General features: G+C 36.5%; 1 protein-coding gene across 2 annotated transcripts in view; it reads right to left on the bottom strand.

Annotated features, from left to right (window-relative positions):
• The window catches only part of PDE7B (phosphodiesterase 7B), a 307,910-nt gene that overhangs the window by 192,597 nt on the left and 88,681 nt on the right, over positions 1 to 26,632 (bottom strand). The window contains exon 2 of one of the 2 annotated variants that reach the window (XM_038526108.1): positions 15,356 to 15,416. In XM_038526108.1, coding sequence (XP_038382036.1) covers positions 15,356 to 15,416 — 61 coding nt within the window. Of the gene's footprint in view, positions 1 to 15,355; positions 15,438 to 26,632 lie in introns of those variants that run through there. The other variant, XM_038526109.1, reaches the window with a different exon arrangement.

The raw sequence follows: 26,632 nt of genomic DNA, 5'->3' as shown, positions 1-26,632 counted from the left end.
TAAAGATTATATAAATACACACGCATATATACAACCATACATGTTTGGAAAACCCCGGTACATATGTAGATATTTATAAGTTTTATGTCAGCAGGATCTTCCTATATTTGAGACAGACTTCAGGACATGCAGAGCCATTAAACATCTCTCCTTGTTTCCTCTCTGAATACAGAAAGTAAAATAATTGTTGTGTAAAATAACTGCATGCATACCTTTATTCACTTAGACAAAAACCTTGTGCTTTTTGGGTCCCAGTTGAGAAGAAAGGAATGAAATGCAGACCTTGAACTTGGAAAGGAGTATTGTCTCCTGTTTGCTTTTTTTGCAAAAAAAAAGTTACAAATTCTCCTGGCATAATTAAGTAAGGCCTGGTAACGCCTTAAGAGGGTGTCTGAGACAGAGGCAGAGGCAGGCCGACTCTGTATGCATGCTACAATTCTGAGAACCTAAGGAATTCACACAGGGTTTTGTTCCATATTGTTTCATAGCATTTGTACAATGAGCCCTCTCCCATCCCTGGTGCAACAGACTTTGCGCATGTTTGTTCTGGAAGGCTTCCATTTGCTGTGGAACCACAAACCTCAGTTCCTTGACTTTCATATTGTTTTGTAACTTCTGTGCTATTTCATGGGCTTTTAGCTATGACACAAGGCAGAGGATTGCTGGGATTACATGCACTCTGCAAACGGAATGGCTGACCTCGGAAAGTCCATTTGTTTTGGGGGAAATTGACTTTGTGAGAGAGAATTTAATAAAAGCCACAACTTCTCCCCAAGATGTAGCAACCAAACTACTGGTTACCTCAAGGCACAGTTCATATTACCAACACCTCCCCCATCTAGGTCCCCATTTCACCACTAGAATAAGTTCTTAAAGTTCTGACACTTGTCAGGTATAGGTTTTAGTAAAGTAAAAAAACTATAAGAAACAAGCTTTGTACCTTTAGAAATCAGAAAAACAACCTAAAATCTCTCTTATTATAAAACCAATAATTACCTATTGCTGAACACTTAGAAAATATAGAGGAATTTAGAAAAAGGAGATAAAGATCATATGTAATCCGACCATCCACGAAGCTGAAAGCATCTTGAATACTGGGAAATTATAATCCTCTCATTCCTCTCGGTTGTAATATTGGCTTAAGGTTGCTTTTCTAGCTCTGTCTGGAAATACCCAAATTAAGAGAAATTGGTAAAAAGGGAAAATGAAAATATTTTGCTGCTTTATTCATAAAACAAGTGTGAATAAAATCCACGAAACAACATGTGACAGGTAAGTTTAGAATCACTCTGCTGTGTGATTTTATAGGATCACTCTGCTAGTGACTAGACCATTGATTTATCAGAATTAGATACCTTAACTGTAATTTTCATATTATAACCTCATAACTATAACCTCAAAACTGGTTAATTTTGTATTTTGTAGTAAAAGAAAAAAATGGAAATTCATTATCTCAGCACAAAAGAATTTTTATTTAGGAACCAGGGTTTGAAACCCTGGGTGAGAAACACTTATTAGGATCATTTGTGGGACAGTTATTTCCAAGTGTTCAATGAAAAATAACTACTAGTTTGGTTTATGCAACAAACTCCAACCCTTTAATATTAGCCAATTAAGTATACATGTTTTACTAATACCATTATAAACTTGATGTTTGTTTATGTAAACGACACATGATCTCATTAGAGGTTATTGCATGCAATGTTGTTTGTATGGAGTTGAACGATGAATTGGGCATTCTAACTTTTACTCAGAGATAATTATCAAGTGTTCAATTATTTACTGGACTTTCATACATGGGGGAGGGTCAATTGGTACAGCCACTTTAGAAAACAATTTAGCAGAATGAATGTGTTTGAACACATACACATCCTATTTCCCAACAGTTGTGATTCTAGATAAATACTTAAGAGAAGATGTGTGTATTTGTACACAAAAAGACTTACAAGAGCATTCATAGCAGTTTTATTTTTAACACTCCGAAACTAGAGATTATTTGTAACAATTCAAAACTAGGTAAATGTTCCTTACCACTAGAAGAAAGAAAGAAAGAAAGAAAGAAAGAAAGAAAGAAAGAAAGAAAGAAAGAAAGAAAGAAAGAAAGAAAGAATACTCTATAGTAATGGTCAGCAGTCTTTTTTTGTAAAATGATAAGTTTGGGGAGTCATATGGTCTCTATTACAATTATTCAACTCTGCCAATGTAGTGTGGAGATAACGATAAGCAATATAGAAATTAATGGGCATATGTATGTTCTGATAAAACTTTATTTACACAAACAGATGAAAGGCCACATTTAGCCCCTGGGCTATAATTTGTGGATATCTGCTCCACAGTGAAATAAATAAGAAAAGAATGAACTGTAGCTTTGTGAAACAACAGGGATGAATCTCATAGACAATGTTGACTTAAAGAAGATAGATTGAAAATAGAAAATGCTCTTTGATTCTATTTATATAAATTTCCAAATTAGGAGATGGTGATAGAAGTCAATGAGCCAGTATGGAATTTTGGGGAGGTAATGTGTTGGAGGAGGTATGAGAGAAACTATATCGATTTGTGTGGTTTCACATGGATATATTAACTTTGTAAGAATTCATTGAATTATACACTTAAAAACTGGCTACTTCTCAGAATTTAAATTGTACTTCAGTAAAAAAGTAAAAAAATTCTTCTATCTAAATAAACTAATAACTAAATAGACTAATAGTAGGAGAATTAGAAGGGTCAATAAATATGTGAGCTATAATTTCAACTGTTGGGGAATATCAGGTTACTCATAAATATAATTAGACACATGTACACATATTAGTTTATGTTTAACTAATGTTAAATATATTAACTGAAAATTTGCTCTTTCAAAGATGCTAACATTTGAATCCAATTTTCCAAGATACTTTCCCTTCAGGAAAGTAAAGAAAATAGACATGCACAGTCACACAGTTTTGTGTTTTGTTTTGTTTTTTTTTTTTAATCGACTATGCTTCCATTTTCAGCAGTACAATTGCTATAGAGGGAAAATCCTTTATTTATTGGAATGGCCTAAAAATTTACACTGTTCTGTGTGGTCACACATCTGAAATCTGACTCTGAACTTCTAGAGGTCAGGCAGGTGGATTAGGCAGTTTTCTACTTGACCATCAAAGCTGTTTCCAACTTTAAAGTCCTATGAAAGCAACATCTGAAAGAACTAAATCCTTTCAAATTTTGAGAGATTTGCTTAAGACTCTGAGATAAATAAGTTCTAAAAGTCTGCTAGTTATCCAAATCACAATCATGTTACCCAGAGTCGTCTTGGCATTTTATTAGTCAACCATTTTATAAACGAGATCCCTGACAGAAGACTTTCACTGACAGAGAAATTGAAATAGCAGATAGGATAAGATATCACACAGGCTACCTAGTGGAGTTAATTATTATTAACAAACCTATAAAGGATGTAGTAATTAAGGAATAAGATGCTAAACTTTTCCTAAGAAATGTGGAAAATGTATTTTTGAATTCAATATGTACTTACACAATGTTCAATTACATTTCCCAAAGATTTGATTGTCTAAAAGAGGTTAGAAATATTGTAATGCATTTTCTTGACATTGCAATACACACTTTAGAAAACAGATTGGCAATGATAACTCTTTTCATCAATTACTACACATATTGCAAAAATTCTTAATTTGTGGTATATGATTATCACTGAACAACATAAATACTGTTGTTCACCAGTATTATGGCATTCCACATCCTATTAGCATTTCTGACTTAATTCTTTTATATTTAGGAATGTGAGGGCTGTTTTCAGAATGAAATCTCCAATTTTCTACTGTGCCACATGGGATGAGAGCCCTCAGACTAGAATTTAGGCCAAGATAAGCATATAATGTTACTATCTCATTAAGTTATAAGTCACAAATTTTTAAAATATTTACTGTAAACCAAATGTACTAAAATCATTTGTGTTTGACTACCTTAAAATAGGAAAAAGCAAATTTTTTGCATTTGCTTATTGTTACATAAAAACTACTTTTAGATTTGTCTTTAAAATCAGTGATTTTGGTAGTGCCTAAACTAGCTTCACAAAAGTTAAAAATTTTCATTAATCTGTCAGATGTGAAACTTTGGGGCTTATGCAAACTGAACTTTCTAGACCAGTTAGCCACCTCTTTGGAATAGATCTCCTGGAAAGTTAATAAAATATCTTTTGGTATTATTTCTTCTCAACAAAGAAATGATGCAGTGCAAACAGGCAATTGATACAATGGGAACAAGTATTTATTTTTTTTCATTATTTTTCTGTACTGAGAGTTCCTTCGGCAGCACATACATTTTTTTCATTATTTTAAGATTATCTTTTTGTGTATTTTTTAATAATCACTTTGTCTCAGTCTTTGAAAATTTTTCTGTTTTGTGCATGTTTATTACTTATGCACATTAGAAAAGATTATAAACTTATAGCTAGCAAGGAAGGTGGTTTGAGATTGACGGTTTAGGACCTTGAATAACAAGTCTACATGAATAATTTGTTTAGAAAGATATAAATTCACAATGAAATACAATTAAAATCTGTATTCCTTTCAATAAGAAGTCCAACATAATTTTGAGGTCAAACTGAAATGATGCTCTCTCTGGAACATTGTAAAAATATGTCTGATGTATACAAGGATCCCTAGGTGAGCTCATTCTGAGAGCAAAGCCTTGAATAAAAATTTTAATCAAGGGAAACCAACCAGTGGAGGAGTGCCTGAAGAGGCCAGAGGTGGGCCCAGCTCAGGAGACAATAGTACTTTCAGAGCTCAAATGACTTAGCATCTCTGGTCTCCTTGACTATTGGGAGGTGGATGTGAGGTCATCTCTTTTTAGGCCGAGACAGCTCTGAAAAGAGCCTCCTTAAAGCACCATGCGATGGGAAGACATAGCTCACAGTTCCTCCCTTTATCATCAGAAATATTCAGCTTCTTCCTCTACTTGCTCTTTCTCCTCTGAATCAAGACATTCTCAAATCATTCTCATCTTAAGAACTCTTCTCAGGTGCAGTCATTATTCTCAACTTCCATTCTCAGACAAATTTCCTGACAGATTAGTGCCCCTCCTTGGTTCTCTGCTCATTGACTCCATACCACCACCTACCTCACCTTTGACCTTCTACTAGTTATATTCTTGCTGACACTACCTTGAGGTTGTTAAGTCACATGAATGCCTTTTAAGCTTGTTCTCATTTGACTTCTACTGTACTTCACATTATCATGATCTTCCTTTTGAAACTCTTTCCTCATGACTAAAACAATGCCATTCTCACTTGTTTTCTGTCTCTCTGCCCACTCCTTAACTTCCAACCTATTTAAGCTTCTTGAGATTCCTTTTGATCCTATCCTGCTCAACCCTTCAGTGTGTTGCTTCCAAGCATTCTGAGGTGCACCTCCATCTTCCTTTTCACCTTTCCCTGGTGGCATCACCACTGATACATTGTCACCAATTCCTTCCCTCAGATCACTGTTCTGAGCTTGACACTCCACTATATCTGAGAGTTCCTTCAGCATCTCAGATTTGCTCTTCCAAAATTTAACTCATCATTTCTCCTGGTTGCAAATCTGATTTTCTTGTACTGCCCACTGGGGAAGGTTGTCCGGGAGTGGGTGAAATAGCACCTCTATTTAACTACATTTCCTAAATCCATTCTAAAGTTCTATCAGTCCCTTTCAAAGTCTCCTGAATTTTGTGTCAGCCCTCCTCATTGATGTTGTCTCAGTTTGGGTAGGACTCATCATTTTTCACCAGATTATTACTGCGATTTCCTTAAACTGGCCTCTCTTTTTCCAGTCTTGTCCTCCTCCAGGGCATTCCCTAGCTAACCCAGGGATCCACCTGAAACATGTGTCTCACACTGCAGCTCCTTGGCTTGAACATCCTTAAATGGTTGTTTGTCCTGTTATAAGGTCCTCTAAATCTGCCTCACCTTCCTTTCCACCTTGATTATTTTATCATTTCTTTCCTCTGACTCTATTCTTTGGGGATAATGACTTAGAGTTTCTCTATTTGGTCTTATTAAGCACACCGGCTGCTCCTTCTGCCTAGACATGCCAATGTCATTTCCAGCAGCCTGCTCCTTCCCAGCCTCACAGGGCTGTCTGCTTCTTCTCTTTGATACTCACTTCCTTATCTCCTCTCGCATTAGCCATTCTGACATGACTCCCTCCCTCCCCTTCCACTAGACCCTGGCCCATCCTTTTTATGGTTTACCACCCTATATTGTTCTGTCTATGTAGTCCTCTGTGCCCCCCTAGATTGGAAGCTTCCTGAGGGCAGGCACCAGAACTTCAATATCTTCACATCCCTATGATGGCACATCATAGGGATCTATAAATATTTGTTGATTGAACATTTTTTGAAGTGTAGCTTTGGATGAAGGATCTCTGCTTTCAGAGAGAAAATGAAACTAATACAAGACTGACACTTCTATCTCTTGGGCGTTTGATAACTTCAGTTCTGGTATGCCCTTTGCTTGCATTGTTATTCTTAGCTAGCTCTTATCTGAGCTGTGGCTCCCAGCTGCATTCAGAAGTGTGGTCTTTTGTTGCTGTGGAGATGCCGCATCATTCTGCAGGAGGCAGCCATGAAACTAGTAGACTTATTTTTCTTAGGCAAGGCAATAATGACTTCCAAATAAAAAATGTAAAAGTCAGTAAGATGATGTAGAAAAACTTTTAAATCATAAACCTCAGGGTAAAATAATTTTCTGTATATTCCTCTAAACATAGAGTAGACAAAATAATGGGCCTCCTCCTGTTTTCTCAACACAATGTTCCATCTGCAGAGGAATAAACTGTCATGATAAGGATTCTAACTTGCTCATTAAATCAACTCTCAGAGTACCCCAGGGGAGGGCTGAGCATGTGGAGGGCTTAAGAAATATTTGTTGATCACCTGATCCTTAGGCTAGGTTCTAACTGCCTGTTTTAGGAGAACTACATATTTATCATCCTGTAACCTAGAGGACTATGCTTGGGAAACTGCCAGTTAGTCCTGTAGGAGCTGACCTGTCACTCAGCTGAGGGAGCAGACGGTTTTACATGCTACACCAATCAGTTTTTGATACATCTGGGCTGCACTCTGCAGATGGTAATACTGCTCTCACAAATCCATTCAGCAAATATTGGGTTCCTATTACAGGCTAGGTGGCCAGACACCGTTCTAGATGTTGGACACTCAGCAGTGAATAAAGCTAAGTCCTTGTTCTCATGATATTCATATTCTGCATGGTAGGGCGATGCTAGAGCGCAGCAATTAATAAACAGAGAAATGTAAAATACGACATTTGGTAATAAGTGCAATGAAGAGTAAAACCAGGTAGACCTGAGTAAGTGATGGGGATAATGACCCCACTGCTTTCTAAGGGAAATATCCAGGTCTCAATTTCCTCTCTTTTGAAAGGTAGAAAACCATCAACTAACAGACATACAGGAAAAGGGAATTGATTTGTCCATATGATATGAATGAAGTGCTTTGCAAGTGTAAAGTTAATTTAAATTCCTGAGGCATTTTAATCTTCATAAATCAAAGTTAAGCAACTAGAAGCTTTTGTTTTTAAACATAGGCCTTCACTTTTAAGATCAAGTACACATAAAATAGCTCTTACAATAAACTTTCTTTAATAACCTACGAGAATAATATGCTTATTTCTAGATTGCAAATATGCATTTGAAAATATCTATTCAGGGATCCCTGGGTGGCGCAGTGGTTTGGCGCTTGCCTTTGGCCCAGGGCGTGATCCTGGAGACCTGGGATCGAACCCCATGTCGGGCTCCTGGTGCATGGAGCCTGCTTCTCCCTCTGCCTATGTCTCTGCCTCTCTCTCTCTCTCTCTGTGACTATCATAAATAAATAAATAAATAAATAAATAAATAAATAAATAAATATTCACTTGAGCAAAATTGAGATAGTTTAAAGATTTATTTATTTGAGAGAAAGAGAAAGCATGAGCAGGAGAAGCAGAGTGTGAGAGTCTGCTTGACTCCCATGGGGCTGGTGACACAGGGCTCTATCTCATGACCCTGAGATCATGACCTGAGTGGAAACCAAGAGTGGGAAGCTTAACTGATTAAGCCACAAAGACACTGCCAAATTGAGATAGTTTAATATTTGCAATATATCAAAGCTGCCAGTTTGCATATATGAAGTACTACTAATATCAGATGAGATGGAAGTACTTAGAACAAATAAATTATTCGTGTTTAATACAAATAATACTTATATTTCTACTACTTCTAAAAGTTTACAGAGTGCTTTAATATTTCTGTTATTTGATCTTCAACAAATCTGATAAGGTATATAATAATATTATTATTATTTATTATTCCTTTCTAGGGAAGAGTAAACTGTAGTTTACAACCCTTAAGTGACTTGCCTATTGCCACAGAGTTTTTAGCTGGTACCAAATCTTTAAACACTCTGATCTTTCTACTATACCACAGTGGCTCAATTTGATATCAAATATTATTTTGCTCTAAAACAGATTGTGTATTAATTTTAAGAAAAAATTTATGGACCTCAAAATTGTCTACCTACAAAAATCATAGGCTGATGCTAGTGACAAAAGCAAACTTTTAAGATAAAAAACTTTCCATTTTATTAGATGACAAAGTTCCAAAAAGTGAAAAAATATCAATTTTCTCTAGTATAAAAGATGGCAATGCTGTTTTACTTCTTAAATAAGATACTATGATTTAATATCAAATGGAAAAGATTAAATTAACATATTTTAAAAATATCAAACCTAGAATTCAGGTCATCAGGTTCAAATCTATGTTCAGTTAAAATTATTTAATTTCACAGGGATCCAGTGAATGGCTGTACTTAACAACTACCTAGTAGAAATTTGTTTATAGAGTATTCCATAAAATTTTATAACTAAAGAAGCACTCTCTAAATAAAAGACCAGAAGTCTTTCTTATCTGATACTACAGCTCTTTCCAGAGCCAATGACAGCAGTAAACTATCCACAGTAAGGCCTCGAATTCCTTTTCAATTTATCTTTTCATCATCTTTGTGGCCTGAACACTTCCTGCTCCCTCCTATTCCCTAGCTTTCTTTTATCTGAGCTTTTGAATATGGCCTTGCATTCACCTACAATGCTGTCATTTTCTCAGCATATCTAAATCTCTGTATATTTAAATCTATGTGTCTTCATATCCCAACGGTATGTACCCTCCTCATCTTCTGAAGTCCCCAAATGCTTCATTTTTACTATTACTATTTTTTTTTTTTTTTTTTGTATCATGTGTCCTTTCAAGCTGATGCTGCAGATTTGGGTGTTCAGGGTTTGGAACTCCTCCTGGACTGTAAACCCTCTGAAGGCCAGACCCAAGTCCCATTGGCTGTACATTTCTAGTGCCCAGTACGATACCTTGCATATAATAGGTAGTCAATGAATATCTGTTGAATGAGTATTGAATGAATGCCTTTGAGCAACCACATAGTTTTGAAGAATATATTCGATACTCTATTTTTTAAAAGATTTTATTTATTTATTCATGAGAGACACACAGAGAGAAGCAGAGACATAGGCAGAGGGAGAAGCAGGCTCCCTGTGGGAAGCCTGATGTGGGACTCGATCCCAGGACCAGGGATCACATCCTGAGCCAAAGGCAGATGCCACTGAGCCACCCAGGCTTCCCTGTATTTGATACTTTAAACAATTGTTCTCACATTTATATAATGTTTCAGCTTTTCAGTTGCTTTTCTAAACATCTTAGTGTCATCAATAGATAATTTATTTGTTTTTTATTGTCATCAATTTATTTTCAATTGTTTATTATTTATTTACCAATTTATTGATGCATAAACAATGTTTAGAACATTACAGGAGGTAATGTCTCCTCATGGAACATTTTATTCAATCACCTGAATAACCCCTCGACTAGGAAAAACAGATGTTTTTATTTCTACTTTGCAGAAAAACTATAAATTAAAGCCTAAAAGACAAAACATTTTCTATGTGTACATAGTTAATTTTTTAGTGGGACTAGAAAGCAAGTCTCTCTATGCTTATGTCAAATGATAATATAACATTGATTTTATGGTATTTTATTGCTTTGAAGCTGGCAACTTCTTTAATTGATTTATAATAAACTTCAACCAAAAAGCCTGACAATATGAACACCCTTTTCTAAGCTATGGTGGGTAAAAAAGTGCATATTTTATGTTCAGATGATAAGACACCAATTAGCATGAAAAAAAAAGCATGTAAGAAAAGCAAGATCACTGAAAATTTCAAACTGTAAAATTAAACCTTGATAAAAAGGTTGGAAAAATTGAGCCAACAAAAAACCCTTAAGTTACAGATTAAAGGAAATACAAATCAAAACCACTATGAGATATTACCTTATGCTTGTCAGAATAGCTAAAATAAAAAAGACAAGCAATAACAAGTGTTGGCGAGGATGTGGAGAAAAAGGAACTCTCATGCACTGTTGGTGGGAATGTAAACTGGTGCAGCCACTGTGGAAAACAGTAGGAAGGTTTCTCAAAAAATTAAAAATAGAAATACCGTATGATCCCATAATTCCACTACTGGGTATTTACCCAAAGAAAATGAAAACACTAATTAAAAAAGATTTATTGCAGCATTATTTACAATAGCCAAGATATGGAAGCAACTTAAGTGTCCATCCATAGGTGAATGGATAAGGAAGATGTGGTGTACATACATACTCATGCACTATTACTCAGCCACAAAAAAGAATGAATTTGTGCCGTTTGCAGCAATGTGGCTGAACCTAGAGGGTATTAGACTAAGTAAGTCAGATTGAGAAAGACACCATATGATTTCCACTCAGATGTGGAATCTAAAAAACAAAACAAATGAATAAAAAGACAAACAAAAAGCAGAATCAGGCCTATAAATACAGAGAACAAACTGATGGTTGCCAGAGGGGCGGGGTGGAGGGATAGATAAAATGGGCATAAAGACATCCAATTATGGAATGAATGTCACAAGAATAAAAGGCACTAGGGAAAACAGTCAGTGATATTGTAATGATGATATATGATGGCAGATGGTAGCTACACTTGTGGTGAGCAGAGCATAATGTATAGAGAAGTTGAATCATTGTGTTATACACCTGAAATGAATGTAACATTGTGTGTCAGAATACTCAAATAAAATAATTTAAAAATATTAGAACCACTCCCCACCCCAAAGACAACAAATTAAGACTACTTGGCTATTTAAGAGAATCTCCCTCTAAGAATAAGGAGGAAGAAGTAGTTATAAGAGGCATCAAGTCTGATGGGGAATTCTTTTTTGAAAGTTTCTTTTCCCAAGATTTATCATTTCATGGAATGAAGTTAGCAAGTGGACTAAGAAGTGATTCAACATTGCTTATTTTATGTAATTTTAAAAAAACCACTTGGCTCTTTGTGAATCAGTTTAATTGGTTATATTTAAAATGTAAAATCCTTTTAGTAACTCACCATACTTTATACATTACTTGAGCAATGAAAGCTAAATTCTCTTCCACTCCCTTTTCCCTTTGGTATCAGTTCATTATACTTAATTAAGGTACAAGTCTTGCTATATACCCTTTGATATAGTTATATGAGCTTCTGAGGTCAGTTTGTGCTTAAGAGAAATCTTATGGCTACACTTAAAAAAAAAGGAGGAACATGGGGATGTTGGAGTTTTACACATGCCCTATGGACGAAGGAATAAAAAAAGCAACATTTATTACAATTTGGTGCTTTACTCAATTGCTCACTTTTGCCCTCTCTGAGGGAATTCTAAGGAATGAATACTTAATAGTGTAGCCACCCTTGCAGTGCATCTTTATTTACTTTAATATCCAACACAAACCATTCCCCTGAAACCAGAAATGATTCCCTGTAAGACCTATACATGACAGAAGTTTGCTCCCACTTAACACTGCATTGAATTCGTATTTCAGAGTAACTCAAGGTGAATTTTACACTTATGTCTCATTTAATGTAATGAGCCAGAAGCATAACCTTGGGTGAGGATGGCTTAGGTATGGAAGTCAGGAGCTACACACCTTAACACATATACTCAAAATATTTTTCATAATGATCTGGGGACATGCCAGTAGGAGAGAAGAGAATGGCAAATGGTGTCCCTGGCTAATGTGTGGAAACCAGAGCACAGCTGGGAGCTGGACAGACACCCCAGACATGGTATGTGAGTGGGAAAAGAGGGGAATCTTGGGTGTTAAAGTGAGCTTCAAACTTCACCATTTAAAACCGTGGAGGTCTCAGGTTGGCCTTCCTTAGGTATTGCAGTTAAAAAGACCAGAAGTAAAAGTTTGGAAATGTTTGGTTTGGTTTTCTTGTTTGGAAATGTTGATTTATTCACAAAAATGTTATAACATTACCTGCAAAAATACTAACTATGATCATACTTGGCAACACTTAGAAAACTTAATATTCCCTTAATATCAGAGTATATCCTTTGCTGTTGGAAATATACTGTTTTCTCAAGAAATGCTTTAGGAGGTCATAATGCATGATCGCAGGTTCCTCTCAAAGGAAGCAACAAATACTTCAGACAATGGTGAAGAGCTGTTTTGTTGTATGAATATAAATGTCTTTTCCTGATGAAATATAATATATGGTCTCATTTACAGTGAGTTACAGGTTCATAACTTGATTTTCTCTTGTTTTAAGGGAATAAACCATTTGACTTCACTTCTTTTCTTATTGTCTTGCCAGTATTGATATGAAATGGTGGCCTCTGGGCTTCAGGTGGACATCTGAAGGTGGGTGGCTCCATGTGTACTGGTATCCATAATACTTTAACAATTTCATTTTGGTGCTGTCTTTCTTTCTTTCTTTTTATTTTATTTTATTTTATTTTATTATTTTTGGTTTTTTTTTTTTTTTTGGTGCTGTCTTTCATCTAAGATTTCAAAGGACTTTGTAAACATTTCAATTAAATTTTGAAGCAATCCTCTTAAAAAGATAAGTAGGAAAAAAGTCTAAGCCTTCTTAGTTGTAAGCTCCTTGAGGGCACAATTTTCACTATGTGAAATAGTGAATAAATCAAGCTCTCTAGGCATGGTATTTTTTTTGACACCACATAAATAAATACCTACCATCTATTTTAAAGGTAAAATGCACAAGTGTTCTTCCAGTTTGTCTACTTTCCCTGTGTTCTCAAATTAATAAAAACTTCCATTCTCACAATTACTTTTTATTATTTAGTTCTACAACACAATAGAAATCTAATAAACTAATGAAATCTACAAGCTTAATAATATACTCTATTGTCAAGGATATTCATATTTTGCAAGAGAGATCATGCTTTAATTTGCTTAGAATAAATCATCTAATTATGTAAGGTGTTTAGGTTCGACTCCACCTGTCATATATTCAAGTGCTCAATTAATTATAATTGTTATGACAGTAAGAGTAATACAGAACTGATTAATAAAATATGCTTTTAATATTTGAATATTGCTTAATCAGGCAGATTTACTGCAGATGCATTTTGTGGACAGGAATGTGATCTGGCAGCTATATAAACAATTCTATATAATCTAGAAGAGATGAGAAGATGATTGGCTTTACTTTAAGGGAAGACAAGTCTATAGGCAGTAGTAGACAATCTGCTGCTGTCCTTGTCCTAGCTATAAACTAAACAAGTAACTCATAGGGGAACCAGTACAAAGGAAAATTCATGCAAAATAGATGATGTGCTCATGTGCTTAAAATCATTATGAGTTAAAAAAATTGATTGAAATGACTAGGTTATGTAGAAGCTATAATCATATAGTATTTTAATAGTATTAAGGTACCCTGTTTGACCATTTACCTCAATTTTATTATCTAAAAAATGAGGATAATAATGGTACCAACTGCATCTTATTATTACAAAAATTAAATGAGTTAACTGATGAATAGATTTGATGTGGTGGTGAGATGTCTTCCCAAACCTAATGTTGGACATAATGTGGCTGGACAAATGAATATTTTCTGCTTATATATCATCAATTTCATCAGCATTTTTGAGCCATTTTCATGCTTAATGGATACGAATACTGAATATTGGAAATGGTTGTATGGATACTATGCTATGTTCATTGTTACACACTTCCAGTAAGATACTAATTTTCCAAAGGATATGTTACTGTTTAGCCACCACCTTAATTGGCGAATTAAGAATGAAAACATAAGAAGTGCAACAAAGAGATTTTAAACACTAGTACAAGGAAATGAAGAACATCAGGAGGTTGGGAAAATATGGTATCTGTTTTTATTTGTTGGTTTTTTGCTTTTGTGTTTTTCGTTGTTTTTCAAGCCATGAGCAATCTTCGGTTACTATTAACCAATTATCTCCGATTACACATTACCAAGACCTTCCCATACCTCTATCTTGATGACTGCTTTTGAATCATCTCATCAATAATGTAGGCTGCCAACATACGAGTTAGCCAGAGAAAATGGAAGAAGCTAGAATGAATCTTTTTGTTCTTTGCTAATGAGACTGTTCAAGCTTGGAACGGACAAGGGTATTTTGGTGAAAGTCATATTGAAGGATTATTTTTATTTATCCAAGCTACTGTTTTATTCTATTGTAATAATTAACTGAAAGCTTATTGGACATAACTTAGTGATTTAAATAAGATCTAAATATTGTACCTAAAACTTTACTGTTTAAAAACACTCATGTCATGATTTGGACAATTTTTCACTTTGAGGTGAAGTACATCACTTATATTCTCTGTACTTGTTTTCTAAGCTATAAAATGAGGAAAATCATATTAACTTCATTTCTAAACAGAATATTATATATTAAAGAGTTTGTAAAAGGCATTGATGATACATAATCCTACAAGAACAAATGATTTTTCATTACAATGTTGCAATTTTGTTACAAATGCAATGTGAGTAATTGTGCTAACTATAAATTAGTTCGTGTGTATATTTCTCCCATGCACTGTGAGAGTTTGGTGCTATGATGTAAATACTTAATAGTTTACTTACCTAACTTATCATTTCTTTTTTTTTTTAACTTATCATTTCTAGTTTAGGAATTACAGTGCAATTCTTACTTTTTCATCACATTTGCCTCAATACAAAGCACCCAATTCTATGTATGCTGATGACTCGAGAATAATTCTGACAGACTTAGAAGCATGGTTCCTGACTTTCTGACAGTTAATAAAATCAAAATCTCTTTTTATCTTCAAGTGTTCCACATATGAATGTATTATACCTGTCTATACATCTAAAAAAAAGCCTATATGCCTCTGCAATATGCAACAAGAGACTGTCAGGAAGGCAACAGAACAACAGAAAGTCCACATTACATCAATATACTTAACATATCTAAAATGAGAAGCCTTCTTACCTAGCATGCAAACACATTTGACATTCTGATCAGGGTTTTCAAACAAGATTTCGCCACACCTCTGAAAGAGAGAGAAAGTCATAGTTACTTTAAGATTTTATATCAGTGTTCCCAAGGTAATGTGTCTATGCAACCAGACATCACCATAACTTCAGTCTACTTTTCATGTTTTGCTTGGTTGAGTCTAAGGATTCATGTCATGAGTAGAGACTTTCCTGGTAGTAAAATATTTGGGAAGTAAGTTGGGATAGATTGTTCCTTCATGCCGCATGCCTCTCTCTACCTGGGACCTATTTTGTGTGCTCTTCTGAGGAGTCGTAGCCAGACATGCATTGGGTGTCTGATGTTTTTCTTTCAGTAGGAGATCTGTAATCTTTAGATCTAATAATCTGAGGTCAATCATTCTCAAAATTGGTCCTTATTCAGACTGAAATTATTCTAAACTACCCACTCTGCAATCAAACACAGGCATTGTAAGCACAAAACTAGGTGGCCTATAATGAACTCTCTAAACCTGAAGGAAACAAATAAGAAAATGAAAAAGTGGCCCTCTTTATGCTCTTCCTGAACTCACAGACTCATGGAAATAGCAACTTTCTTATCTATATCTCAGTTTTAACTTGCTTGGTAAAAGTTTTGTGCAAGGTAAACTCTGGAGATAACAATCAGCTATTAAGAAAGGACTACATATCTGTATATGACTGACAAATGGTTAGTACCTGAATATATAAATAAATCCTCCAAAATCAAAAAGAAAATAGCAAATAACCCATTAGAAAAATGGATCAAGGAACAAGCAATGCATGGAAGGGGGGATCTTAATGGTCAACAAACACAGAGAATAAATTCAACCACACTAATAACCAAGAACCAGCAAATTAAAGATAAAATGAGGTCTATTTTGAATTCATCTCTGTGGCAAAACTTAGGAGTCTGTGAAGAACAACTGTTATAAAAAATGTAGGGAAAAGAGTACTCTCACATACTGGAGGTTGGAATATAAAATAATAGAATCACTTTGTAGAAAAAATTTGCAAAATCTAGTAAAGTTGAAATGTGCACATCCTCTGACATAGCAAGTCATCTTCTAGACTGATGACTGGAGAAATTTACTCAAATAATTTAACATCCAGCTACAAAACAGATAAATATATTATCCATACACTAGAGTTACACAGTAGTTAAAATGAATGAATTAGTGTTATGCATACTTTAAAAACATAAATTATATATGTGTAACATGTACATGTAAATATAAAATAATCAAATTATGAAATTTGTAGTGTTCAAATCATGCAAATACATATAATTTTCAAATCATATAAAACATAAAAACTGTCTCCATTTTTAAAAAAATTTTATTTATTCATGAGAAACACACACACAGAGAGAGAGAGAGAGAGAGGCAGAGACACAGGCAGAGGGAGAAGCAGGCTCCATGCAGGGAGCCTGATGTGGGACTCGATCCCAGGTCTCTAGGATCACACCCTGGGCCGAAGGCAGCGCTAAACTGTTGGGCCACCCAGGCTGCCCAAAACTGTCTCCATTTTATATGGAGTTGAAGATATCTAAAAATAGTACATATTATTTGTAGATATATTAATTTATAGAAAAAGCATAAAAATAGTCAATGAATAATAAACATCAAATTCAAAGTAGGGGGACAATGCACAGGGAATGTAAGTCATCACTCATAATTATGAAATCTTATGGTACAAAGAAGGGCAGGTTAAGAGGGGAAAGGACAATTTGATCACATACATTCAAGCCAATCCATTTTCTGGAATGACCTATGTCATGCACAGAGATGGACATTTGGCTCAGGGCCCAGAAAGGGAAGCAAGCTGCTCTAGTGAATCAAAAGAATGGAGGGCAGAGCAGGAAGGTTGGATGTGCCTGAAGTTTGCAAGAAGGCAATGAATATCAGGAGGAAAGTTTGTATCCTGAGTGTTTTTTTCCTTGGCTACTCTGCTGACCTAAATATCATGTGATATTTATCATACTATTTAATCTCTTCATGCTTCATTTCCCTGTAAGTAACATGGGGATGCTAATATATGCCACAAAGTCAGATTGGAGAGCAAATGTGAGGATTAACAACCCGTGGAGTCTGGTCTGTCTGTTCCAGTTTTGTTTGTGGTTTGGCAAAGGTTAAACTCCTTCAAATTGCTAGGATCCATTTCCGCATTACCCGGTTTTTAAGTGGTATTTTTATTACCTGAAAGAGTTAATAATTATTTTTAAAGGAAAGATTAGAGGTTTATTTTTTTAAAGATTTTATTTATTTATTCATGAGAGAGGCAGAGACATAGGCAGAAAGAGAAGCAGGCTGCATGCAGGGAGCGCAATGTGGTGCTCAGTCCTTGGACCCCGGGATCACGCCCTGGGCCCAAGGCAGGCATTCAACTGCTGAGCCACCCAGGCATCCCAAGATTAGAGGTTTCTAAAATGTTTTTAACTTCTTGGCTAAAAACGAAGTGCTAAAGAGCTCTATCAATCTGTATTGTGGGTCCTATAAGGAAACAACTCTGGAGTGCTTCTTTATCCTTTGTTTATGGCAAAGCCATACATGTTCTGGGATAAAAGAGCTTTCATTCTTTCATTACAGGAGCTGGAAGCAGATGGTTGGTGGAGGTTGCATGACTTTCCATGGCTACCCAAACCCAAGGGCAACCTTATATGTGTCCCTAAAGAGGCACATGGGTGTGATTGCAGGTGTGGGTGGTGCCATGGGGTCTTACTATCTTTTCTAGACATAAACAAATCCGAGATAAGTTTCTGTAACTCCTGAAACATGTATTCATTAATAGTATGGCCAGCCTGGGCTCTTTGACCACACAAGCTAGTGACTGAGCAGCAAGATCAAGTGTGGTAGCTCTTCTGATGACCATGAGACAGTCCTCTTCTTTGTCTTTACCTCCCTGGTCATCTGGGAAATGGCTGAGGCACCTCTAACCAGTTCTTTATTTGCTCTGCTTTGAAAAGTTACCTAATGATGGTAACAGATTTTTAAGCAATGCCCAGAAAGGCATCTGATTGTTCTCAGACTTGAAAGAAACCAGATTCTTTCCAGGGCTTTTTCTCATTGATACCAGGGTTTATAGGGCCTTGGCTTCCAAGCTTATACTTGCTGTGCAACCTAGGGCAATGACCCAGTTTAAGAGATTAATTGGGCTAAGCCACAGGATCTGAGTCTCAGAAAACTTTAAGACCTTCCATGGGGGAAGATCTCGTGCCCTGTTGGGTTCTCAGGTTATGCAGCTGTCTCCTCATGGCTCTACCTGGTCATGCATGCTAGAATTTCCCATCTAAGATCTCTGATACTAGATGATCCTGACTTTGACCTGGTTCTGATCACCAGGCTTTGCCTACTTCTCAAAATCCCATTTTTCCACAGATCTCCATCTTTGCTTCTGTGCCTCATATGTATTAATATACTACTCTCCTTATTCCTGTCCATCCCTCTGAGCCAACATTGCCCCCAAACAATAGGGCATAATTATAGGAATCTCCATCCAAGTGGCTAGAACCCTGCTAGCAACAGATCATCCTGGCACATGTTCTTCTTCTATAGCACAAGAGGATTTGCTGCATGTGAACTCATGGATGTAATGCCTGTTGCCCTCAGAGACATGAAGAATCAAACCACTTTCATTGTTAGTGCTTCTAACATGCCTCATTATTATAATCCTGATGCCTTATACTTGCCAGGTCTTTAAAAAAGGCTAGCTTCTTTAGTGTACTAGCTAACATTGATTCAGACCATACTATGAACTAAGAAAGCATATCTAAGTTCTGCATATCTACTATTTTACACTTTCATTATACTCTTTGAAAGAGAGTAGAAAATTGAGGCACAGAGTACTACTCAGTACAGAGTACTCCCTTCCAGTGAGTGAGAGAATGAAAGCTTACCTAATGCTTGACTAGTATATACAGATGCTTAAATATTGGTTATTATTGGTCTCCTCATTGCCTTGGTCTAGTAGACTATGTCCATTGACAGACATCCTCTTCCCTCACTCATTAGTCACTGGCTGTTTACCTGAGTTTCAACCTATCAGAGCACAGGCTTTGTATTAGATTGATCTAAGTTCAAATCCTATTACTGCCTTCACTTCCCAATTATACATTCATGGACAATTTATTTAGTTTTGTCAAATTTTCTTTCTCATTTGTAAAACAAGGCAATCTTGTCTACATCTTATATTATTATGTTTAGTTTTAATTCATTGTAAACAAGAATGTACTAATTTAAATTACTATAGATGAGGTTGTAATACAAAAATAAAAATTAATAAATCTAACCTATTCATTAAATTATATTTTGATTCTCATATTGTTGAGGATTTAAAATGAAGAAATACTTCTAATTTAAAAAATCAGAATATTTCACAATTTGGTTGCTAATTCCTATATATTAAAATTTTTCTTTTTAAAAATTTTTTTTAAAAAGATTTATTTATTTATTTATTTATTCCTGAGAGACACACACAGAGAGGTAGAAAGATAGAGGGAGAAACAGGCTCCTCGTAGGGAGCCCAGTGTGAGACTCAATCCCCCGACCGAGATCACACCCTGAGCTGAAGGCAGATGCTCAACTGCTGAGCCACCCAGGTGTCCCTATTAAAATTTTTCTATGTTAAATCTAAAATTTTCCTGTTAGTAAGAAAAAGGTGGATGATATATAGAATATATATAATATAAATATATAAAATACTATATAATTCTTAGTATTTTTAATTAAAAAAATTAATTTCCATTAGTTAAATGTTTCTGCAAAATATAAATAAAATATATTTCTCTTAAGTAAACTATATTTTTTCATTACTTTCATAATAAAATTAGTCATGAAAAATTGATATTAAGTATAATTTTTAAAAATCACACTAAATATTCAGCAACTTCTTTTCTTAAGGGAAATTTATATCCGAAATGAAAATATTTAAATATTAATAATAGCAACTATTATACTCGAAAAAATAAAAAAACACTTGGAAAAAGATATAAAAAACATTAAAGATAATGAAATTCAAGTGGCAGCAAGCACTTCTAGCATTCTTAAATCAGTTAATATTTTTCTTGCTTCAAATAAGATTTGATACTTTTTTATTTTTCTGAATATTTCCTATCACTTGAATATATTAGTCTCTCAGCAGGCCTCCGGCAATTAATTTTTTAAAGATTTTATTTATTTGAGAGAGAGACAGAGATACAACAGAGAGCACGAGTGGGGAGCAGAGGGAGAAGCAGGCTCCCCGCTGAGCAGAGAGCCCAATGTGGGGCTTGATCCCGGCACCCTGTGATCAGGACATGAGCTGAAGGCAAATGCTTAGCCCACTGAGCCACCCAGGTGCCCCTCAATTAATCTTTTTAAGGCAAATGTCTTAATACCTTTGGATGGGAGGAAACATTAGCAAACAAAACCCAAAACAGAGCTCCTCATTGCTTGGGGTGGTTTGCCCCATTGCCAACTGAGGCAATAGCTGTTTTCAGGAGGTAGGTAATATTAAATGCTATCGGCAAATAATTAACAGGCTGTTCTTCTTTGATTATTTTCTTCTCATCATTATAGCTATTTTTTTAAGGAGAAAGGCATTTAATACTTGAAATTGGGTGGCTATAAACTCATTATAGGAGGAGCAGACTATAGGCTGGGCAACTAGAAATGAGTCTCAAAAATGCAGAATTGGCTCATGAGAAGAACTGATGGTGGGCCACAACTGGGAAAGTGGAGAAGCAAGAGGCATCATTGGAATTGTTAGCCTCAAAAGCACACCACCATGGCCATGATCCAAAGATTAGAAAGCTATTGGCATGACTGCCTTTTGATACCCATGGAGCTAGGGATTGAATGCTAGAGGCTACTGCAGAAATGCAGAAAAATCCAATATGCCCATGACTATGCTTGATAGACCATTAAAATGAAACAAAATAAAACAAAAAGAGCCCTGGCCTAGACCTATTTTGGGAAAAAAAAAGTTTCCTGAGCTGAAGAAACGCTAACCATGGTTACTTTTTGGTAGAAAATGAAGCACATTTCCTCTGTAGTAGAAACAACAGAGCCAACTGAGAGTAGGCCAGGCCTCAGCACAGGCTGTCGTCACCCCCACCTTCACCCATCTCAGAGTACTCTGATTCTGCAAGTTTGCCATCCAGGAATTTCTCTAGTGAGGTTTTCAGTAAACAAGGCAAATGCCTGTATGATGATGCATCTGTTTTATTTGTTCACCTCTGAACCTCTAAGTGTCTAGCATGATGACTAGTGCATTATGGGCACTCCTGGTGTTAATTAAGTGAATGAATGAATATTTCTTTCCTGTAATTCTGTGGGACATACTTGAAATTTGAGATTATCTGGGATAGGATGAAAAAGAATTTTTTTCTGTACTTACATACAATCAGTAAGTGTTGCCATTAGATGCAGCCACACAATGGGGAGCTGCATAGGGTGATGAAGGGGGAAACATGACATTGAGAACAAATTTCAGGGCAGCCCGGGTGGCTCAGCAGTTTAGCGCTGCCTTCAGCCCAGGGCATGATCCTGGAAACCTGGGATGAAGTCCCACGTTGGGCTCCCGGCATTGAGCCTGCTTCTCCCTCTGCCTGTGTCTCTGCCTGTCTGTGTGTATGTGTATCTCATGAATAAATAAATAAAATCTTAAAAAAAAAATAAAGACCATTCTTACTGTTAGGTGAAGGGCAACCCTACTCTAAAAAAAAAAAAAAGAAGAAGAAGACATTTCATAATATCTGGGTCACTTCTTATCTCACATTTCCCCCAACAACAAACAGAATATTGCTAATCAAAACCAGACCTCAGAAAATAGGCCTGGAGAGAAAAGGATTTAGGTTTGTAGATCATAAAAGATAGCTGCTTTTTTTTTTTTTTTAAAGATAGCTTCTGTTAAGAAACTGAACTCCCAAGGTCTAACGAGGGCGTGGGAATTTGGGACTCCATTGTCTATCAAATAAGTGAATGAATGAATGAACGAACATTCAAAAAGACATTATTGAGTGCCTACTCTGTGTAGACACTGTACCATGAGTGTGAATACAAATGGGTCTAGAATACAGATGAGTTTTAGGAACGCTAAATGTTCTCAGGAAGTTTATAGCTCAGTCTGAAGTCAGAACATAGGAGACTATGAGCACCCTCAGTGGTGTGTCCCCCAGCGCTGCTCAGGGCTATCATTGACCACTTCCAAAAAGAGATAACCTCTGGATTCTCTATTCTGTTCCACTGATCTATGTGTCTGTTTTTGTGCCAGTACCACACTGTCTTGATGACCACAGCTTTGTAGTACAACCTGAAATCTGGCATTGTGATGCCCCCAGCTATGGTTTTCTTTTTTAAAATTCCCCTGGCTATTCGGGGTCTTTTCTGATTCCACACAAATCTTAAAATAATTTGTTCTAACTCTCTGAAGAAAGTCCATGGTATTTTGATAGGGATTGCATTAAACGTGTATATTGCCCTGGGTAACATTGACATTTTCACAATGTTAATTCTGCCAATCCATGAGCATGGAATATTTTTCCATCTCTTTGTGTCTTCCTCAATTTCTTTCAGAAGTGTTCTATAGTTTTTAGGGTATAGATCCTTTACATCTTTGGTTAGGTTTATTCCTAGGTATCTTATGCTTTTGGGTGCAATTGTAAATGGGATTGACTCCTTAATTTCTCTTTCTTCAGTCTCATTGTTAGTGTATAGAAATGCCACTGATTTGGTCAACTAATATTCGATAAAGGAGGAAAGACTATCCATTGGAAGAAAGACAGTCTCTTCAATAAATGGTGCTGGGAAAATTGGACATCCACATGCAGAAGAATGAAACTAGACTACTCTCTTGCACCATACACAAAGATAAACTCAAAATGGATGAAAGATCTAAATGTGAGACAAGATTCCATCAAAATCCTAGAGAAGAACACAGGCAACACCCTTTTTGAACTCGGCCATAGTAACTTCTTGCAAGATACATCCATGAAGGCAAAAGAAACAAAAGCAAAAATGAACTATTGGGACTTCATCAAGATAAGAAGCTTTTGCACAGCAAAGGATACAGTCAACAAAACTCAAAGACAACCTACAGAATGGGAGAAGATATTTGCAAATGACATATCAGATAAAGGGCTAGTTTCCAAGATCTATAAAGAACTTATTAAACTCAACCCCAAAGAAACAAACAATCCAATCATGAAATGGGCAAAAGACATGAAGAGAAATCTCACAGAGGAAGACATAGACATGGCCAACATGCATATGAGAAAATGCTCTGCATCACTTGCCATAAGGGAAATACAAATCAAAACCACGATGAGATACCACCTCACACCAGCGAGAATGGGGCAAATTAACAAGGCAGGAAACAACAAATGTTGGAGAGGATGCGGAGAAAAGGGAAGCCTCTTACACTGTTGGTGGGAATGTGAACTGGTGCAGCCACTCTGGAAAACTGTGTGGAGGTTCCTCAAAGAGTTAAAAATAGACCTGCCCTACGACCCAGCAATTGCACTGTTGGAGATTTACCCCAAAGATACAAATGCAATGAAACGCCGGGACACCTGCACCCCGATGTTTATAGCAGCAATGGCCACGATAGCCAAACTGTGGAAGGAGCCTCGGTGTCCATCGAAAGATGAATGGATAAAGAAGATGTGGTTTATGTATACAATGGAATATTACTCAGCTATTAGAAATGACAAATACCCACCATTTGCTTCAACGTGGATGGAACTGGAGGGTATTATGCTGAGTGAAGAAAGTCAGTCGGAGAAGGACAAGCATTATATGTTCTCATTCATTTGGGGAATATAAATAATAGTGAAAGGGAATATAAGGGAAGGGAGAAGAAATGTGTGGGAAATATCAGAAAGGGAGACAGAACGTAAAGACTGCTAACTCTGGGAAACGAACTAGGGGTGGTAGAAGGGGAGGAGGGCGGGGGGTGGGAGTGAATGGGTGACGGGCACTGGGGATTATTCTGTATGTTAATAAATTGAACACCAATAAAAAATAAATTAAAAAAAAACAAAAAGAGATAACCACAGGTCTGATAGGAAAGAGTTGGCTGGCAAAGGAAAGGACAGGAGTAGCTGCTGGTGCAAAGTCCTGAAACTCTGTTGGGACCCTTTCAGTAGCTGCCTGGGAGGAGAGCAAAGCTGTGGGGGAGAATAGAGGGCTTAAATAAAGTGGTAGTCATAGGCAAGACAGTAGATAAGTATGGGCCAGCAGGGATTAAAAAATTCTGGGCTTGGTTAGAGAGGCCGAGTTGGCTTTTGAAGAGCCAGGATGCATAATCAATTCTTTTTGTATTGTAAGAGATAATTGCAATATTGCAGTCCTAGATATCTCTCACCAACAGTATTGACTGCAATTGTTTGTCCCTTTCCATTTCCAAGAGGGTACCAAGCCTGTGGTGTTCCTTATTCTCTTTTCTTGAATTACTACACACAATGGTTACAGCCAAAAGAACAGTCCCTAACCAATCAGTTGAAGTCTCATGTGAGGCTGACTGTTGCTACTGCTGAAGCCATTAGCACCTAGCATTGACGACATCACAATTTCCCCAGCTCCCAGAGGGTGCATTTCCAGAATCTCCGTGACAGTGGTGCAAGTCCCATCTAACGTATGGGTGGCATAGCCAGGCCTTAATCTCTAACACCGTGGCAGCCTTTGACTCTCTGGTGCCAGAGGAGGCAGATTTGGAACAGGGGTTGATTTCAGCTCAAGCTCATGTTTTCCTTTCTGACTTTTTCCAGTGAAAGGGCAGATTTCCATCCCATTGCAGGCTGTTAAAACGTCAGATTAATAAATTTTCAACAATCTGTCAGTGTAGGTCTCCAGCACCAATCTGGCACTGTCTTTGAATTGGGGCCTCGTTGTCCAACCCAACTTCAGCCAGTCAAAATAGGAGACACACCAGCAAAAGGGAAAAAAGATAATCACCTCGAGCTGAGCAGAAACTCTTTACAAATCCATTGTTGCCAACAGTCAACAGCAAATCCATGGGCTACATAAACTGAGGTGACCCTTCAGGCAGGACATCCCTCATAAACCTCTAATTAGCTATGGTTAGAAGTGACTTGAAAGATATTAATGCTATTGCTATTGGAAAATGAGTCCAAGCTTTTAACAGCTTTGTTTTCTCCAGTCAAAGAACAAAATGTTAGCTCAATGGCGTATGCTTTCTATTAGAGAAGTGCCAGCAGCAATCTCCAGAGAGTCTCTCAGCATTTTATTATACACTCCTATTTTTAAATGTTTAAAAACTGCTTATTATGAACCAAAACTTGGAAAACCTGGTTTCAGCCCAAGAGTAATTTTTTATTGTTGTTATTAATTAAACATCCAGAATGCAGAACTAAGTGTTCTGTCATTTCAGCCATGGACAGTAGAGGGCACTAGAAAGGTTATATGTCTAACATCTTGTTGGACACCCTCTCCTGATCCCACCTGCCCCGTACCACCCCCCCCCCCCCCCCCCGCCCCTTTAAGGAGATCCTGGGGTCAGATGATGCACAGGTTCAGAGGTGCCTTGTGTTATGTCATGTTCCCCAGTATTTGCAGACTTTCTCCATGCACTTTTATTCTTGACTTCCATTGCCCATACTGAAATGCATTTTGAAGATCACATTGTTCATTGTGCAAAGCAATGACTATAGCTTCAGGTCAAGCACAATTTTAGCAGAATCTGGACCTGTCAAGGCTGATGGTATGTGGAATGTAACTAGGGTATCTCTCTAATGACCCAGTTAGAGCAACCAAGTGGACATCTTGCTCCAAGGCAGTTGGGGAATAATTTTGGTATGGGCTCTGAGAATTCCTGTATATCCGACACAAAAACCTATGCCATGAATCTTAATAAAGATAGCAAAAATTATGTCAAAATTTTGCAATATAATTTCATCTTCTATTTTCTTTCTCAGAACCCCAGGTGTTGACAGGCAACTACAGCTATTTTCCAGAAGGGCATTTCTGTGATGGCATAAATATTTAACTTTTACATAGTGAGTTTTTAAAGATGAAGTCCAAAAAATAAATAAATAAAAATAAAGATGAAGTCCATAGACTCTGTGTCAGAGAAAGCAGCAAGCAATACAGAAAGAGAAGAGATTGGTGTTCTTAGTGGGAAGAAGTTAGAGGGACTTCCAAATGTACCCCTTCCTAGCTGTGTGATCTTAGGCATATTACCATTTATCTGTTTGAACCTCCTTATAGAGGAGAGGAAGTAACACTGCTCTCCCCTTTTAATGAAAGAATTAATGTAATAT

This window comes from Canis lupus, chromosome 1, assembly GCF_011100685.1.
Source record: "Canis lupus familiaris isolate Mischka breed German Shepherd chromosome 1, alternate assembly UU_Cfam_GSD_1.0, whole genome shotgun sequence".
Taxonomy (NCBI): domain Eukaryota; kingdom Metazoa; phylum Chordata; class Mammalia; order Carnivora; family Canidae; genus Canis; species Canis lupus.
Note: the sequence above shows the minus strand (reverse complement) of the source record. Positions and strands in the feature narration are given on the sequence as shown.